This window comes from Ahaetulla prasina, chromosome 3, assembly GCF_028640845.1.
Source record: "Ahaetulla prasina isolate Xishuangbanna chromosome 3, ASM2864084v1, whole genome shotgun sequence".
Classification (NCBI taxonomy): domain Eukaryota; kingdom Metazoa; phylum Chordata; class Lepidosauria; order Squamata; family Colubridae; genus Ahaetulla; species Ahaetulla prasina.
In genome coordinates, this window is record NC_080541.1 from 163,805,598 (window position 1) to 163,823,059 (window position 17,462).

Here is a 17,462-nt window from a genome sequence, read left to right on the forward strand (position 1 = left end):
GTGGATTATGAGATAAGGAGTTGGAAAAAAAGATTTGGAATTCTGTGATGAGAATTTTCTACACCCAGAAATGGAAAGATATTCCAGTCCACACCACAGAAAAATGGATGGGAAAAGTGATGGAGCTAGAGGAAATGGCAAAACTGACTGCTTTGATCAGAGATCCAGCTTTGTTTCTTCTTGGAAATTGCTCCTGGACATTGAGCTTGAGATAGAATAAAAAATGAACACTTGGCATTGGATTTTGCTGGTTTGTTATTATAGAAATGGCCACTATTTGTTAAGTTGGTAAAGTAAAAAGTTGACTCTGAAATTTTATTCTGTAGCAATAGCAAGAGCACCTAGACTTGCATATCACTCTACAGTGCTTTGCAGCCTTCTCTAAGCAGTTTACAGAGTCAGCATCTTGCCCCCAACAATTTGGGTCCCCATTTTACCCACCTTGGAAGGATGAAAGGCTGAGTCAACCTTGAGCCTGGTGAGATTTAAACTGCCAAATTGCAGTCAGCAGAAGTAGCCTGCAATACTGCACTCTAACCACTGCATCATGGAGGAAGGTGTGTTGGATAGGTTCACTGCCTTGAATTATTTGTAAAAATAATAAAAGTGGTATACAAACAAACAAATAAATAAATACATAAATATTGTATATAGTGGCACTGCCTACAACTGGCATTAAGGACAATTAAAAAGTGACTGCAGACTGGTGTTGAAATTGCATATTCCCTCCTATCTACTGATCCAGCCCATCAATTTTTGCTGCTGAAAGATTTTGCTGTTCAACACCACATATTATGAAAAAAACTGCACTGATGTCATTCTGTTTTACCTGCTTCCTTCTACTGGGCCTCTTACCGTATATACTCGAGTATAAGCCGAGTTTTTCAGCACGTTTTTTGTGCTGAAAAACGTCCCCTCGGCTTATACTCGAGTATATACGGCTTATACTCGAGTTTTTTTCTTTTCTTCTTTTTTTCACATTATACCGGATGGTGCAAACTTGGCGGGCTTTTGCATTAGCGCGGGGAAGCCCTGCCGGTGCAGTGAGAGGGCGGGGGAGCCGCCAGCCTTCTCGGCTGAGGGAGGGAGGCTTTCCCTGACCGGTAGCTGCCTCATTTCCCTCCCTCGGCTTATACTCGAGTCCCCAGTTTACCCCAGTTTTTTGGGGTAAAATTGGGGACCTCGGCTTATACTCGGATCGGCTTATATTCGAGTATATACGGTAAGTAAATGATATCAAGTGAAAATATTAAAAAAGGTCAAAATTTGAAAAGATCTTAGACATGATAGGTGAACACACACGTTTAATAACCAAGAAAAAACAAGAAAACATATAATGGCTAGCAAATAACACTTAGCACTAGCACTTAGATTTATATAGCACTTTACAGTGCTTTATAGCCCTCTCCAAGCGGTTTGTAGAGTCAGCATATTGCCCTCAACAATCTGGGTCCTCATTTTACCAACCTCGGAAGGATGGAAGGCTGAGTCAACCCTGAACCTGGTGGGATTTGAACGGCACTTGGCAGTCAGCAGAAGTAACCTGAAGTACTGTTCTCTAACCACTACACCACCAAAGCTCTTAGAGAAAAGGAAGGAAAAGAAGACGATGGTATTTAAAGAAGAATTTACAAACACCAGAGCACTGAAGAAGAAAAAGAGAAGATATTTAATAGAGGCAAATTAAGTTAAGCTAAGGAAGGACTTTTAGAAATGGGAGATGAAACCTTTTGCAAATTGAACAGTAGACAGGCAAAAGCATTCTTACAGAACTTTAGAGTTTTTAATACAGTATTCAGTATTCAGCAACTTGTTTCTGCTAGAAAACACAGTGGCACAATGGGCAACAGAATAGCTGTCAGAAAGAAAAGGAGCAGGTTGAGATGAAATTTTACTACGTTTAAATTTAATAGATGTAAATGTATTTAATACATTTATATGGCCACCCATCTCATTTGCATGAGTCTTGGTGGCTCAGGAAAACAAAAAGGAAATTTCTATATATATAAAAGGATCTATGTATGTATGTATGTATGTATTTGATTAAGCATAACTGTGGAATGCCTCGAGCAATTTCGACCAAACTTGGTACACAGATGACTTACCTTCCAGAGACAAGCGCTGTAGGGGTAAGATACCCCTGGTGTGTGTGTGCGTGTGTGTGCCAGCATAACTCTCGAAAGCCTGGGACTTTATGTAGAGTGAGTGACGCGTCTTAGAGAGACATTTGTTCGTGATGTCATGGGTGGGGGAAGGGAGCCTGATTAGGCTCATACAGAGGCCTTCAATTGATCATGCTCCCTCACACAGTGGGCCTTTAAGGCCTAGGCCTCCCTCACACAGTAGGCCTATGAAGTGAAGGGAGCCTGATTAGGCCAGTACAAAGGACTTTGATTGACTATGCAGTGGGCCTTTAGGACCTAGGCTTCCCTCACACAGTAGGCCTATGAAGTGAAGGAAGCCTGATTAGGCCAGTATAGAAGACTTTGATTGACTATGCAGTGGGCCTTTAGGACCTAGGCTTCCCTCACACAGTAGGCCTATGAAGTGAAGGAAGCCTGATTAGGCCAGTATAGAAGACTTTGATTGACTATGCTCCCTCACACAGTGGGCCTTTAAGGCCTAGGCCTCCCTTGCACAGTAGGCCTATGAAGTGAAGGGAGCCTGACTTTGATTGAGCGCACACAGCCTAACCAGATCGTCTGCCCCCACCCTCACAGCTTTGGCCCGTTTTCCCAGGATCATGCTTTGCCTCAACTCATCGTGTGAAGGACGGGACCACATCAACCAAGGTGAAACAGGTATGGAGAGGCCACAGAGGAGATCCAGCCTATTTCAGCAGGGGTGGAAGAGGCGCAGCATGGCCCAGCTCAGGGATTTATGTTCCAGTTCCAGGCCCCGTTTGAGGAAATGGTAAAATGGATGGTGGCACAGGTAGGGGGTGGGAAAGGGAAGGGAGAGGGCAGGGATGATGGGCATGGGAGTAGGGGGAAGAAAGGCCCCTCTCAATGGCTCCCTGCCAGACAAACGCTTCAACATCTATAAATATCCAGGCAGTGCTGGGTTATCAGCCAATATTGTATAAAGAAGATTCACCATTTTATTACTTTGGGATTTTACCATCTTAGCATCCCTCGTCGATTCGCACTTTTTCTATGCGCTACACTGTACATGAACTCTTGCGCCTGCGAGGTGCCCCCGCCTCGCAGGAATGGCCCATATCGCTACCAAGGGCCGGCCTCAATGACGGGTCTTGGGACCCACAGAGGTGGCATGCGAGAAGAAAGAGCCTTTGGGGGTTTTTAGATAGGGTATTTTTAAGGGGTGGGAGGGGCAGGGCGGGCGATGGGGGTAGCCCGTCGGGAGGGAAACCAGTTCCAGCGCATGCTCGTGGCGACTGTCAAATGGGTTCGGAGGTTATGGGGGGGGAATGTGTTCCTTTGTGTGAGGGTGAGTCTATTAGCACGGTAAGTGGGAGGGGCAGATATGGCGGAAGGGGGGGATCGTATCGATACAAGGGGTCACGCGTTCGATGTATGCAGGCGATCGCGTGCCCCGATCCCCCTGACTTCACCCGTTCCCCGGATGGTCAAGACTCTCAGAGCCTGGGCCTTCGTCTGATGTTATGCAACGCACGGTCCGTGGCCAATAAGGCCCCCCTAATATATGATCTGATTCAGGGGGGTGCCACGGATATTATAGGCGCACGGAGACCTGGTTGGGTACTGAAGGCGTGCCCTGGTCGAGATGTGCCCACCGGTTTCCGTGCATTCCATCAGCCGAGGCCCAGGGTAGGGGTGGAGGTGGCGGTTGTTATTAAAGAGAGTCTAGAGCCGAGGAGACCACTGTACCTCAGATTGCCGGGTGTGAATCCTCTTTGTGAGGTGGGGTCGTAGATGTCAGTTGGGCTTGCTGGTGGCGTACCTGGCTCCTTGCTGCGTGACAGCTGCCCTGCCCGAGCTTCTAGAGGTGCTTGCCGGGGTGGCAGTGGAGACCCCCAGACTTTTAGTCATGGGGGACTTTAATCTGCCATCTGCTGGCTCGTCATCGACGGTGGCTCGGGAGTTCTTGGCTTCCATGACGGCCTTGGACCTGACTCAAGTAGTGGATGGCCCCACTCACATCGGGGGAGGCACACTGGACCTGATTTTTGTCTCTGGTCAGTGGTTGAGAGATCTGGACTTAAAGGAAATAGTCATTGAACCTCTGTCATGGTCAGATCACTCTCCTTCGCCTGGACTTTCTGACCGCTACCCAACACCGCAGGGAGACGGAACCATTACGCTGGTACCGCCCCAGGCGCCTGATGGACCCAGAGAGGTTTCAGATGGAGCTTGGGCCACTTCCTGAGGGTCTGGCTCACGGCACGGCAGAGGAACTAGCTGCAGCCTGGGAGCGGGCTGCGGCTGGGGCTTTAGACCGTGTCGTGCCTTTGCGACCTCTGACCCGGCGTGATCCCAACCGGCTCCTTGGTTCTCCGAGGAGCTGAGGGGATGAAACGCCGGAGAAGGCGCCTAGAGAGTTCCTGGAGGTCCAGCCGTTCAGAGGCTGATCGGACACTAGTTAGATCCTATACTAGGACCTACCTAGTGGCATTGAGGAAGCGGCGTTGCTCGCCTCCTCCCTCATTGCGTCGGCAGATAACCGCCCAGCTGCCCTGTTTGGGTGACCCGCTCCCTCCTTCACCAGGGGGCGGGATGACCCGTGCAGGGACGTGCTGAGGAGTTTAACGGTTATCTATCGATAAAATCGTTCAGCTTAAGGACGGTCTGGACCAAAATTGTGGCGATTCGGATGGGGCGTCTGAGGCGGTCTTGGTGATGTTGTCTGGGATGAGTTTGACCCTGTGACTCCGAGGACATGGACAGGTTGCTGGATAGATTGAATGCCACCACGTGTTTACTGGACCCGTGCCCCTCCTGGCTGGTGCTGGCCACTCGGGAGGTGACACGAGGCTGGCTCAGGGATTACGAGTGCTTCCTTGTTGGAGGAGTCTTTCCGGCCGCCTTGAAAGAGGCGGTGGTGAGGCCCTCCTCAAGAAGCCTTCCTGGACCCGGCTGTTTTAGGTAATTATCGTCGGTCTCCAACCCGCTCGCGAAGGTTGTAGAGAGTATGGTGGCATATCAGTTTCCCCTGCACCTGGAGGAAACTGTCTATCTGGACCCGTTCAGTCCGGCTTCGGCCTGGTTACAGCACTGAGGCGGCTTTGGTCGCGTTGGTGGATGATCTCTGGAGGGCCAGGGATAGGGTTGTTCCTCTGCCCTGGTCCTATTAGACCTCTCAGCGGCTTTGATACCATCGACCATGGTATCCTGCTGCGCCGGTTGGGGGATTGGGAGTGGGAGGCACCGTTTATCGGTGGTTCTCCTCCTATCTCTCCGACCGGTCGCAGACGGTGTTGACGGGGCAGAGGTCGACCCGCGGCGCCTCACTTGTGGGTGCCGCGGGGTCGATTCTCTCGCCTTCTGTTCAACATCTATATGAAGCCGCTGGGTGAGATCATCAGTGGTTTCGTGTGAGGTACCAGCTGTCGCTGATGACACCCAGCTGTACTTTTCACACCGGGCCACCCCAATGAAGCTATCGAAGTGCTGTCCCGGTGTTTGGAAGCCGTACGGGTCTGGATGGGGAGAAACAGGCTCAAGCTCAATCCTCCAAGACAGAGTGGCTGTGGATGCCGGCATCCTGGTACAGTCAGCTAAATCCGCGGCTGACTGTCGGGAGCGAGTCATTGGCCCCGATGGAGAGGGTGCGCAATTTGGGCGTTCTCCTGGATGAACGGCTGTCTTTTGATGGACACCTGACGGCCGTCTCCAGGGGAGCTTTCCACCAGGTTCGCCTGGTGCGCCAATTGCGCCTTTCTGACCGGGATGCCTTGTGCACAGTCACTCACGCCCTTGTGACGTCTCGTCTGGATTACTGCAATGCTCTCTACATGGGGCTCCCCTTGAGGGGCATCCGGAGGCTACAGTTAGTCCAGAACGCAGCTGCGCGGGTGATAGAGGGAGCCCCTCGTGGCTCCCGAGTGACACCTATCCTGCGCAGGCTGCACTGGCTGCCTGTGGCCTTCCGGGTGCGCTTCAAGGTTTTGGTGAACGTCTTTAAAGCGCTCCATGGCATAGGGCCGGGTTATTTACGGGACCGCCTGCTGCTACCGAATACCTCTCACCGACCCGTGCGCTCTCACAGAGAGGGACTCCTCAGGGTGCCGTCGGTGCGACAGTGTCGTCTGGCGACGCCCAGGGGAAGGGCCTTCTCTGTGGGGGCTCCCGCCCTCTGGAACGAACTCCCCCCAGGACTTCGCCAACTTCCGGACCTCCGAACCTTTCGCCGCGAGCTTAAAACCTACCTATTCATCTGCGCTGGCCTGGGTTAGTTTTTAAATTTATGGGTTTTTAAATGGGTTTTAGCTCTAAATTTTAATTGTGGCCAATTTTAATAAGTTTTTTAACTGTATTTTAATTGTATTTATATATTGTCTATTTTACTTGGCTGTGAACCGCCCTGAGTCCTTTGGGAGAAGGGCGGTATACAAATTTAATAAATAAATAAATAAATAAATAAATAAATAAATAAAGAACCAAAACTGAAAACAGCAGAAACAACATAAAATAGCATAGCAGCCAAAAAACAAAAAATGACCGAGCGGCTTAAAGCTGCACAGCTATTAGCTAAAGTGTCAACAGCTCTAACATGATAAATGTGGACAGGACTACCACAGGGGCTAGAGACTGGAAAATATCATTGTATATAGCTATGCTAAAAAAGGGAGTTGCAGGGGAAGAAAGAATCTAATTGAATCATTGCAATACTTCTCATGCATACAGTGTTTTGAATAAGATCTTGCACAGAAGAAAATATCCACGGTTGATGAGAGAAAAGATAAATGAATGGGCAAAAGGCCATGAGATCAGATGTTTAGCTTTAGTTGGATAAAGGAGAGAGCAAGAGTGTTTAAGGAGGAAATTAACTTCTGCTTTATTGATGCAGCAAGGCTTTTGATCACATAGATCATGCCAGAAACTGGAATATATTAAGATTATGGATGTGCATTCAAAATTTCATCCAGAAGTATCTTGAATGAGAAACTACTATAAGAGCTGAATTTAGAAAAATGTTGTAGAATGCGTCGGAATAAAAAAAAAGGAAATAAGGGAGATAAGACAGGAAACTGTTAATCTCCAAATCTGTTTATAATACAGCCAAGTGAACAAGGCATAATTGGAAGAAATTGAATCAAATGGGAGATTTTCAGCAAGATTTAGAGGATAGAGGATTATCCTAGACCCGTGATGGTGAACCTATGGCACGCGTGCTGCAGATGGCACGTGTGCTGCAGGTGGCACACGGAGCCATATCGGTAGGCATGATATGCCTAGCGTTGCCCTAGTTCAGGTCCGGCGGGACCTTTTGGGCCCACTGGAAGCCAGGAAACAGGCTGTTTCTGGCCTCCGGAGGGCCTCTGGGAGGGTGGGTGGGGAAGGCCCGTTTTTCACTCTCCCCAGGCTCCAGAGCCTTTCTAGGAGACTGGGGAGGGTTAAAATGGCTTCCCCCCCAGGAGACTCTCCAGAAGCCAGAAACGGCCCATTTGCCATTGGGAAATGAGTCATTTCTGGCCTCTGGAGGGCCTCCGGGGGGCCTCCAGGGGTGGGGAAGGCTGTTTTTGCTCTCTGCAGGCTCCTAGAAAGGCTCTGGAGCCTAGGGAGGGCAAAAAACAGGCCTACCGAGCCCACCGGGCCATTGAGTGCCAGGAAAAAAGGTTCACCATCACTGTCCTAGACCTTAAGAAGAACTAATTGATCAATTTTGGACAAAAACAAAGTGGGTGGGCTAACTGTTCCTTTGAGAAAATGATCAATAGCTAGTAATTCAAATATTTCGAACGTCTGATGCAAATGGAGGATGAAAAGTGGAAAATAGAGTAGAAAAAGCAAGATTGAGAGAAGTAAAAAAAAGGATAAATATAATGAATAAAGTAAATGAATGGAATCAAGGAATATCATTAGAAAAACTATGGATATTCACTAGAGTCATATAATTGGCCGGTCAACATCCCATTTAATGGCTCTAAACTAAATTTGGACATAAAGTTCTAAGAAGGAAATTAAGGAAATATTAGACAGACCCAGGATGCAACCCAGTCATTCTCTTTGAATCATGACTCCTGCTTAATGAGCAGCTGGCAATAATGACTAGGAGGGAATTTGCACAGTTTTATCTTATGTGTCAGTCTGCCTGTTGCCCTGCTAAGAATCACTCATGCCAGATTGGACTACTACAACTGCACTCTACATAGAGATGCCCTTGAAAAATATCTGGCAGCTTCAGCTGATACAGAATGGAGCAGCATGGACAGTTATGTGCACTCCTAGAACACTACAACCATTCGTTGCCTATTTGCTTCTGGTCGGATTCAAAGCGAGGAAGAAAGGAAAGAAGAAAGGCAGGGAGGGAAGAAGGAAGACAGGAAGGAAGGAAGGAAGAAAAGAAGACAGGCAGGCAGGCATATAACTTTCATATATGCAGAAAAGTTCTATCTGCTGGAAAAATCAGACAAAAAATTTCAATTGGAAGTCAGTGATATGCATTTAGAACAAAAACCACAACATTCATCTATGGCAAGATGAACAACTCTCTATTGGGTTGCCATTTTGAGCAGTAGCTGCATGACTCGGGTGACTAATATTTAAGGTATTCTTGGTATCTGCCCTTTCCCATTTCCACTAAAATGGCATTGTGTGTGATTTTAAACAGGCAATATTTTTTAATCACACAAAGCCAAATTCATCATAGAAAGAAAACAAGAATTTAGGTCAAAAGAGGCTGCTTCTCATTATCTAGTTGGTTGCGCTTGTTGGTATTTTAGCTCTGCTCCAAACAAAACTGTTCCATTACAGATATATTTTAAACAGTAAAATAATCTTTTGTATAAAAAAATAAAGTATTTGCATTTTGTTTCCCATCCTGCAACTATTAAGCAATATAAATTTTATGACTGAATTATGAGGGAAAAGAGAAGTTATTCATAAACTAGCTTTGATTTCCTTTAAAGTTAAGATGTTAAAATAAAAAGGAAAAGACCTAGGAGCCCTCTGATCTCATCTTTAATTCAAACGTTTTGTTTAGACAGACATCAAGTTCCAAAGAGAATATCAAATCTCATTGCTAACAAATGAACATGCTCTGTGTCATTGCCCCTAGTTTCTACTATCTCCTTCCAATTCCTAAATTTGCCAAACAATGTTAGTGATGAGATGGAATTCTCATGAATAGAGTGACAGTAATTAGGTTTCCATCTTGATAATCTACATGGAACTCCTTTTGGCCTGTGAACTTTTCTCCTTTGAGGAAATGGACAGAATGCGGCCTAGATTGTCCCCTGCATTTCTTCAAGGCAGATATAGCAAAATCCCTGTGCTCGAGCGTATTTGCCCATGTGGTGACAGGGAGATTGAAAACTTCTCACATATTGTAAATTTTACAGACATTAGAATGATTAGATCAATCTACACATTGTACCTCTAATAGATAAATTCTTCTTTTGCAGTTATATTCTAATTTAAATACATAAGAAAATCAAATATATTTAGAGTTACAACAGGACCAAATTTCTTTTGGTCATTTAATTTCTCGCATCACAACCAGTCACAATGAAAACATCCAATTCTGTGTATCTTTTTTGCCACGCTTTCTCCCAACCCATTTCCCAATTAAGCAGCAGGGAGTAAACTTTTGTACATGACATTTAATCTTCAATAACTGTGTAAAAGGAAAAGGAGGCTGGAAGCAAGATCATTAATCACCCAGTCTTGACAGTCTTGGAATAAAAAGCGGAGAGGGTTTATTTTAATAGTACTGCTTTTCCTTTGTAGTCATGACCTGTCCACAGTAGAGTTTAAGATTAAACTATATATTAAGATACATTTCAAAACAAACATCTGGTGTAAAGATTAACTCAGCAACAGTATTTACTCAGTATTATTCTTTGGTTTCGGTATTAAAAACTGAGTATTGGAAAGAGACTCAGAAACAGCCATCTTCCATTATTTTTCTTCCAAACAAGAAATAAAACTAGCACTGATGATGTTACCTAATTTGGCTAATGAAATGTCTACAAGAAAGCAAATAAGCCCAGAGAGCACCAGGGACCCCTCATTTCAATCCTGAACTACCAATATTGTCCTTTATAAGAAACAAAACATGTGTAGAATAGCATTCAACAACTCCTTGGTATGTCCAACACATCTGAAAGTACCAGGTGAGAGAAGAATGGCTGTTTTGACCTTTTCCTAAAAAAGAGTATCTAATTCTGGCTAAAAGCCACATACACAATACAAAATAAGTAAATAAATGTACTTTTCCCCAGGGTTTTTTGTGTTTTTCTTCAACTGCAAGCCAGTTGTTACAGAGTTGTTACAACATGTTAGAGTTAAAATACATACGATAGAATAATGTAAATGACAATAAATATAGAAGATTATTGTTTACTTGAATAAGTAAATAAAATTACAAAATGACACAATCTATTAAATCAAGAAAATCCTCTCAAAATAAATTGGGTTTTAACACCAATCCACCAGACATGTGGCTAGTCTGATCTCCAAGAGGAGGTTATTCCAGAACTTGCTACCTCCATACCTCCAATACTGAGGCTTTTAAGAAGGGACTGGACAACCATTTGCTGAAAATGATATAGTGTCTCCTGCTTGAGCAGGGGATTGGACTGGAAGATCTCCAAGATCCCTTCCAACTCTATTATTCTGTTATTCTCACCACCAAGGGTTCCTTCACTTCACAGAAGTATGGGACCACCAGCACCTGCTGCCTACAGGATCTAATGGGCCAAGACAATCCTGGTGAAGATGAAGGTGCTGGAGGAGGGGATTCTGCAGATACACAGGTAAGCCTTGAATGGCTTGAATGCACACACCCACGATTATTATTAACACTTTCTTAATAGTTTTAAAAGTAGAGAGGGTAAATCCATCTGTTTACTTATTTCTCCATCACAGAAGCTTTTTTTGAGAATCCTATTTTGAAGACAGCAAAGTTCACATTTTGGACAGAGAGGACAGCAGGTTTGAAAACGGGGTCAGAGGCTATCTATGTCAAAAATTAAACAGCTGTCTCTCAACAGAAGGGGAGGGATACAACATCATCTATCTCCAGTCCAGAACACAGTACTTTCAATAGTTCTCCAGGCTCCACACCCATTTACACTACTCAGGTGACCCTGATAAATCTCCAGGTGGCCTCAATGACTCGCTAAAATATGGGTGTCAAACTCATGGCATTATATTGCCATCATATGACATTTCACTACTTTTTTCCCTTCGCAGAGCTGGGGCGGGCGTAGCCTGCATGTGACGCATTCAGTCCACGGGCCACCAGTTTGATACTCTTGTGCTAAAATTGACCAGCTGTCTGCAAGCAATATAAATCCTTCCATTCCCCATCCACTCAGAGCTGAAGAAGTTTCTTAGATGAGAACGAAATGTCTTCAAAGAAAAACATGAAAGCCCACTTGCCTCCTGAAAAAGCACCTTTGGGATGTATTGACATGCTATATTCCTTTACTACAATTGGCCTAAACACATTATTAACCATAGTTACTCTTCCTCACTTTTTCTTCTTTTCTAAAGTACAGCTGCATGATGAAGAATTCTTTAAATTCAAAAGCTTAACTGTGCAATCCTCAATTAGCCTAATGAAGTTACTGCCTCAAATGAATTTCTGACTTTTTTTTCTGCATAGCTAATGTGACAGCCTTCACTTTTGGTACAAAATAGCTACAAAACATTTAAATATTTTGCCCTTGACGAAACATGTTAGCAGCTTTCAGCTTTATGACAATACTGAATCTTTTATTTCTCACTTCCCAGTTCAGGCCATTAATTCTTGACCTCATCAGCCCAACTGTTAATAATTATCATTCTTACCGTATAAATACCAGTTTGACCTTTGATGGTGCCATCTTAATTATTGCAGAAGCATTCTGGTGACTTCTCCCATATAAAATCTGGTTATTTATCTGTTTTGTAAAGAACATTTAGCACAGTTACCAATTAAAAAGAAACAAAAGGTCCACTATTACTTTGTAATTTTATTACATTGTATAGCTCTCCCTCCCTTTCTCTAAATCTTATTTTGAGTTACAGCCAAAAATAACGAAAAGCAAAAGGGCAAGGTAGATGAAGAGACTGTAATTTCTTCCTTGAAAAGCAGGATGTTTCTGGGGTTTTTGTTTTTTAAAGCATTGCATTAGCCAATCATGTGAATAATGCTGATAATCAACAGGAAATAATTATGTCATTGCTATAATTTGGGGAGTAAGATTGATTGCATGAACATAATTTGGGGCATATGCAACTTCAAACAATATTATTGAATGTATTAGAAATGCTGCAGAATAAAGGAGATTTAAATCTCCAATCCAGGAACCTATTATATTAAGTCAAGCCATATTGGAGTTTTACCTTAGTTTACCATTTTCCTTTCTAAAGTCACAGATCAGCATTACAGGAGAGATGTAAGCACACCAGCAGTTTTATTAAGACAATACGTACACAAAAGGCAAAAAATAGTTAAGGCTAAACTTTTTCAAGGCATCTGCTTAGAAATTTGAAATCGTGGCAGAATTCCATATAAAGCAAGTTTTAACTTTTAGGGGTGTCTTTTCAAACGGTCACAGGAATGCTAGCAGCTTTAAAAAATTATATTTCTTGTACAATTAAATTTCTGAGAGAGAGAAAGAGAGCACGCACAAAATGATTTCTTTAATGGCCCTATTCACATGCAAGATGTGTATGTGTATGTGCATATTATGCAATTTATGACACTGTCAAGATTAATAAACGTATTGGGATGTTAGTTGCTACAAAGATGGCTTTATACATGGGAAGTAACAAATCTAGGAATGGAAATTTAAAGAAATTAAGGCTTTTCTGTTATAGCAAAATTAAAAAAAATACTCTACAAATTGGAAAATATCATTTTCTATACACTGAAGTCAGAAAGAACCCGAAAATCAAATAGTACTGTTATTTTTTATAGCTAGAAGCGCTGGGAAAATGTGTTAAAACTGAATTGGGCTGTAATTTTAAAATAAATTATTGATGAAAGTGGCAAATTACATAAAATTAATTGCTGGATACATTTTTGTAAAGGTGATTCTTTTAAAGACTTCTTTCTAAGCTCTGAGTTGTACCTTTTAAAATGTAAGCAAAAATCCTTTCACTGAAATTCTCCCATGTATCTATGCCAAGGGTATAAGCCAAGCATGTCAAACCCGCAGCGTCACATTGTTGTCACATGACATATCGTGACTTTTCCCCCTTCACTAAACTGACACATGACACATCTGTCCCGCAGGCTATGAATTTGACACCTCTGGTATAAACCAAACATGCTTTTCATTTTCAAAAGCCAAGCCTGATGTCACAGATTGGCACATTAAGGAGGCATGGCCAGCGTCACGATGGAATGGTCGCAAGCCCCCAAAATTCCGGGGTAAGCACCGATAGTCACCTCGAAATGGAGGTGCGTTCAGGACCATAGCTGCCCCATAGAGGCAGCGAAGAATGAGGGAGCAGCTGGACCGAACAGGGAAGTTGCAAATTCCCTGTAGCTCCGGCCTTTTTTCCTCGATCCAGCGAGGAGGAACTGCAGCCGCCATCAGCTGCTCCAAAATTGGGACGGCCACAAGAATGGGCAGGAGGTGAAGCTTAAAATCTGACCAGGATATCAAAGCCGGGTGAGTTGACACCAGCTCATGAAGAGACATTTTTGTGGAAATAAGCACAAGCTTAAAAGAAACATTGAAATAGCGGCTAACTTTAAGTGAAAGTGAAAACGGAAGGAAATAAGTTAAAAGATACCTGAATTCTGACAAAGAAGGCTTGGAATTGAAGTTTAGAGCCCCAACTAAATAAAGGAAAATAAGTTATCTTCTAATTAAACAATTTTTTGAGATTTTTGGAAGTTTTGATTGACTATTTAAGATATACATAAGAAAAGAAAAAAGAGAAAGGAACCAAAGGAAATACTACATTGATATTAATGGAATACCCTAAATCCCTCTATTCTCTGTAATTTGGGACTGAAAGAAATATAAAGAAATTATTAAGATGGGATAAAATTTGGAAAAAGGGAAACAAGCGAAGACAAAGAAAAGGTGTGGTCTAGTATCACAGGAACAAAATGGATACTGTGTTATTTGTGACTGTAAATTAAAGAAGGACACCTAAAAGCAGACAAAGAAATGAAAGAAAGAATTGTCTTTGTGATTTCAAGATAATTTCAAGAAAGATGGATATATCTGTGTGATTGCAAGATATTATTAAGAAAGGATTTTGAATAAGAAAGCTGACCTTTATGATTTAAAACATCTAAGAACAAGAAGAAATTCAATTGCCACTTAAGCATGATTGAAACAAAATGGACAACTGCAACTGTATTAAAGAGTGACATCTAGAAGCAGAGGAAGAAATATAAGAAGGAATTGTCTTCGTGACTTCAGGACAATTTCCAGGAAGATGGATATGTCAGTGCGATTGCAAGACAGCTTTAAGAAAGGATCTTGGATGGCTGACCTCAGATTTAGATATATTAAAGAACAAGCAGAGAATTTTGATACTTAAACAAGAATACAAGTGATAATTATAGAATAATTATTAATAATGTTTTGGGGAATTGAAGAAAGGATTATAAAAATAGTGGGGAAAGAGGGAAATGAATGTTAAGGAATCTATGTTAAGAAAATAGAGGTTTTTTTGGAAGGCCCTCCCCCTGGGCGTCACCAATCGACATTGTTTGATTGACGGTACCCTGAGGAGGCCCTCCCTATGGGAGCGCACAGGTCGCTAGGCCGTAAATAACCCGGTCCTATGCCATGGAGTGCTTTAAAGATGGTAACCAACACCTTGAATTGCACCCGGAAGACCACCGGAAGCCAGTGCAGCTTGCGCAGGACAGGTGTTACATGGGAGGTTCGAGTCACTCCCTCTATTAACCATGCAGCCGCATTCTGGACCAGTTGGAGCCTCCGGGTGCTCTTCAAGGGGAGCCCCATGTAGAGAGCATTACAGTAGTCCAGGCGGGAAGTGACGAGGGCATGAGTAATCGTGCATAGGGAATCCCGGTCTAGGAAGGGACGCAACTGGCGAATCAGGCGAACCTGATGAAATCTTTATATATAATATAATATATTATATATATAATATATAATATATGGAAATCTTTAGGCATATGTTATTTAGAGGCAGAGGAAGATGATAAGAGGGGAATGTCTCTGTGATCTCAGGACATTCCCAAGTAAGATGGATATGTCTGTGCGAGTGCAAGGTAGCTTTAAGAAAGGTTTTTTTAAATTAGATGGCTGACCTCTGATTTAAAAGCATTACAGATTAAGTTGGGATTTGTGATATTTAAGAATTTAAGAGATAATTAATAGAATAATTACTAATGATGTCTTGGGAAAACTAAGAGAATTATGTTAAATATGAAATTGAAACTGAAATGGTATCTAAGAGAAAACTAAGATTTTATGTTGATCTTTTTTGTTTCTCTTGGGTATTGGACTATGAAATAACAATTGTCTTGATGAAACTAAAACTTATATTTGGAACAAAGGAGGGTAGGGTAAAAAGGGGGTTAAAATATGGGGACTAGACTTGATTTAAATATTGATTTCAGAATGGGGGGATGGAACAGATTTTTTGATAGTTATGTGCAAATAATAATTTTAAGAGGGAGAAGGAAATATATTGGATATAATACAATGGGGGTGAAATTTGAATTATGTTTAATGACGTACTTGACTGATACCCTGTTCAAAAATGATTTTTTATTTTTTTAAAAAAATAAAAAACTTTTTTCAAAAAAAAAAAGATTGGCATATTAAGCAGCTGCAAACTCTCAGGTGTAGATTTAATCAAATACGGGTAGTCTTCAATTTATGACCAGAGTTGAACCCAAGATTTATGTTGCTAAGTGAGAAATTTATTAAGTGAGTTTTGCCCCATTTTATTACTTTTCTTGCCACATTTGTTAAGTGAATCACTGCGTTTGTTAAATTAGTAACACGGTTGTTAATTGAATCGGTTTTCCCATTGACTTTGCTTGTCAGAAGGTTGCAAAAGGGGATCACAAGATACCCAGAAGACTGCAACAATCATAAATGTGAGTCAGTTGCCAAGTGTCTGAATTTTGATCATGTGACCATGGGGATGCTGCATATGTCGTAAGTGTGAAAAATGGCCATAAGTCCCTTTTCTCAGTGCCGTTGTAACTTTGAATGGTCACTAAATGAACTGTTGTTTGTCAAGGACTACCTGTAATGCTTCCAATGAAAAATCAGAAAGTTTGATCTTTCTTGGTAGGATGCAAAAGCTATTTTATTACTAATTTTATAAACTGTGAATATGAGTACCTAAACCATGAACACACACAGAGCATGTTGTTTCTTCTGAAAAAATAAAAGCTCAAGCACTTTGACATTTCTTGCAGGCTTCATGGAAGAATGAACTATTGTTTACTCTCATACAAAATCTACTGATTTAGAGGCAAGTGAAATGCAGGTAAATAGGAAAAATAAATAGCAAACTTCAACAGGAAATAAGATAAATGAACGAAACTGAGTAGCCAAATTATGAACAAAAATTAAAAGCATTATTTAACCTAGACAGTTCCAATTGTAAGCAACGATTTTAGAGCAGATGGCATCATAAATATTTCGCTGAAGGGGAATGTGGCATGTAAGATAATGAAAACTAATAGGTGAAATTTAAGGAAGAGGATGTTATGGCTGTTTCCTGAAGTGAGTTCTATTAGTCTGAAAAATTATTTCTGACTAAACTGTTTGCTTTCCTTTTCTAAAACCACTTAGCTTAAACTGGGCACTCAAGGTTAACTCTTGATTTCTTATTATTTTTGGTCTTATGTTTTTCAAGAATGTTTACATTTCATTAATATTATTTTCATCCCCTGGAGAAAATTTAAGCAACAATTAATATTTTGCCCTCTAAAATTAATCTTTTAAATGCTTTGTAAATGAACTACATATGATTAACTGTTTTTTAAAACAGGTTGTTTAATTACTTAATTACAGTAGTAAAAAACAGAAGAGTATAGACAAATAATTTGGAGATTAAATAAGATAATTAATTATTACATTACTATTATTGTTATTGTTCTCTTATTTTAATATTTTTTCTTTGAAATAATAATAGTTTACAATGAATCAGTATGGCTTGCTATTGTTGTAACCCACCAGCTAATGCAAAAATATAAGCAGGAGTTTATATGTTAGGGAATTTCATTGAAAAAGTAGGTTAGATATGTTGATGATCCCATGACATTTTATCCTACTTCTTGCAAATTTATTAAATTTTATTAGATTTGTGTGTATCCCATTTTGTCTAGATCAATGTAAATGAAAGCTTTTCTCAATATTCTACAATATA

At 41.8% G+C, this 17,462-nt stretch overlaps 1 protein-coding gene across 5 annotated transcripts in view; it reads right to left on the reverse strand.

The window, feature by feature from the left end:
• The window catches only part of PATJ (PATJ crumbs cell polarity complex component), a 176,975-nt gene that overhangs the window by 44,070 nt on the left and 115,443 nt on the right, over positions 1–17,462 (reverse strand). For all 5 annotated transcript variants that reach the window (XM_058178715.1, XM_058178716.1, XM_058178713.1 and 2 more), the window contains one exon: positions 11,940–12,031. In XM_058178715.1, coding sequence (XP_058034698.1) covers positions 11,940–12,031 — 92 coding nt within the window. The remainder of the gene's footprint in view (positions 1–11,939; positions 12,032–17,462) is intronic.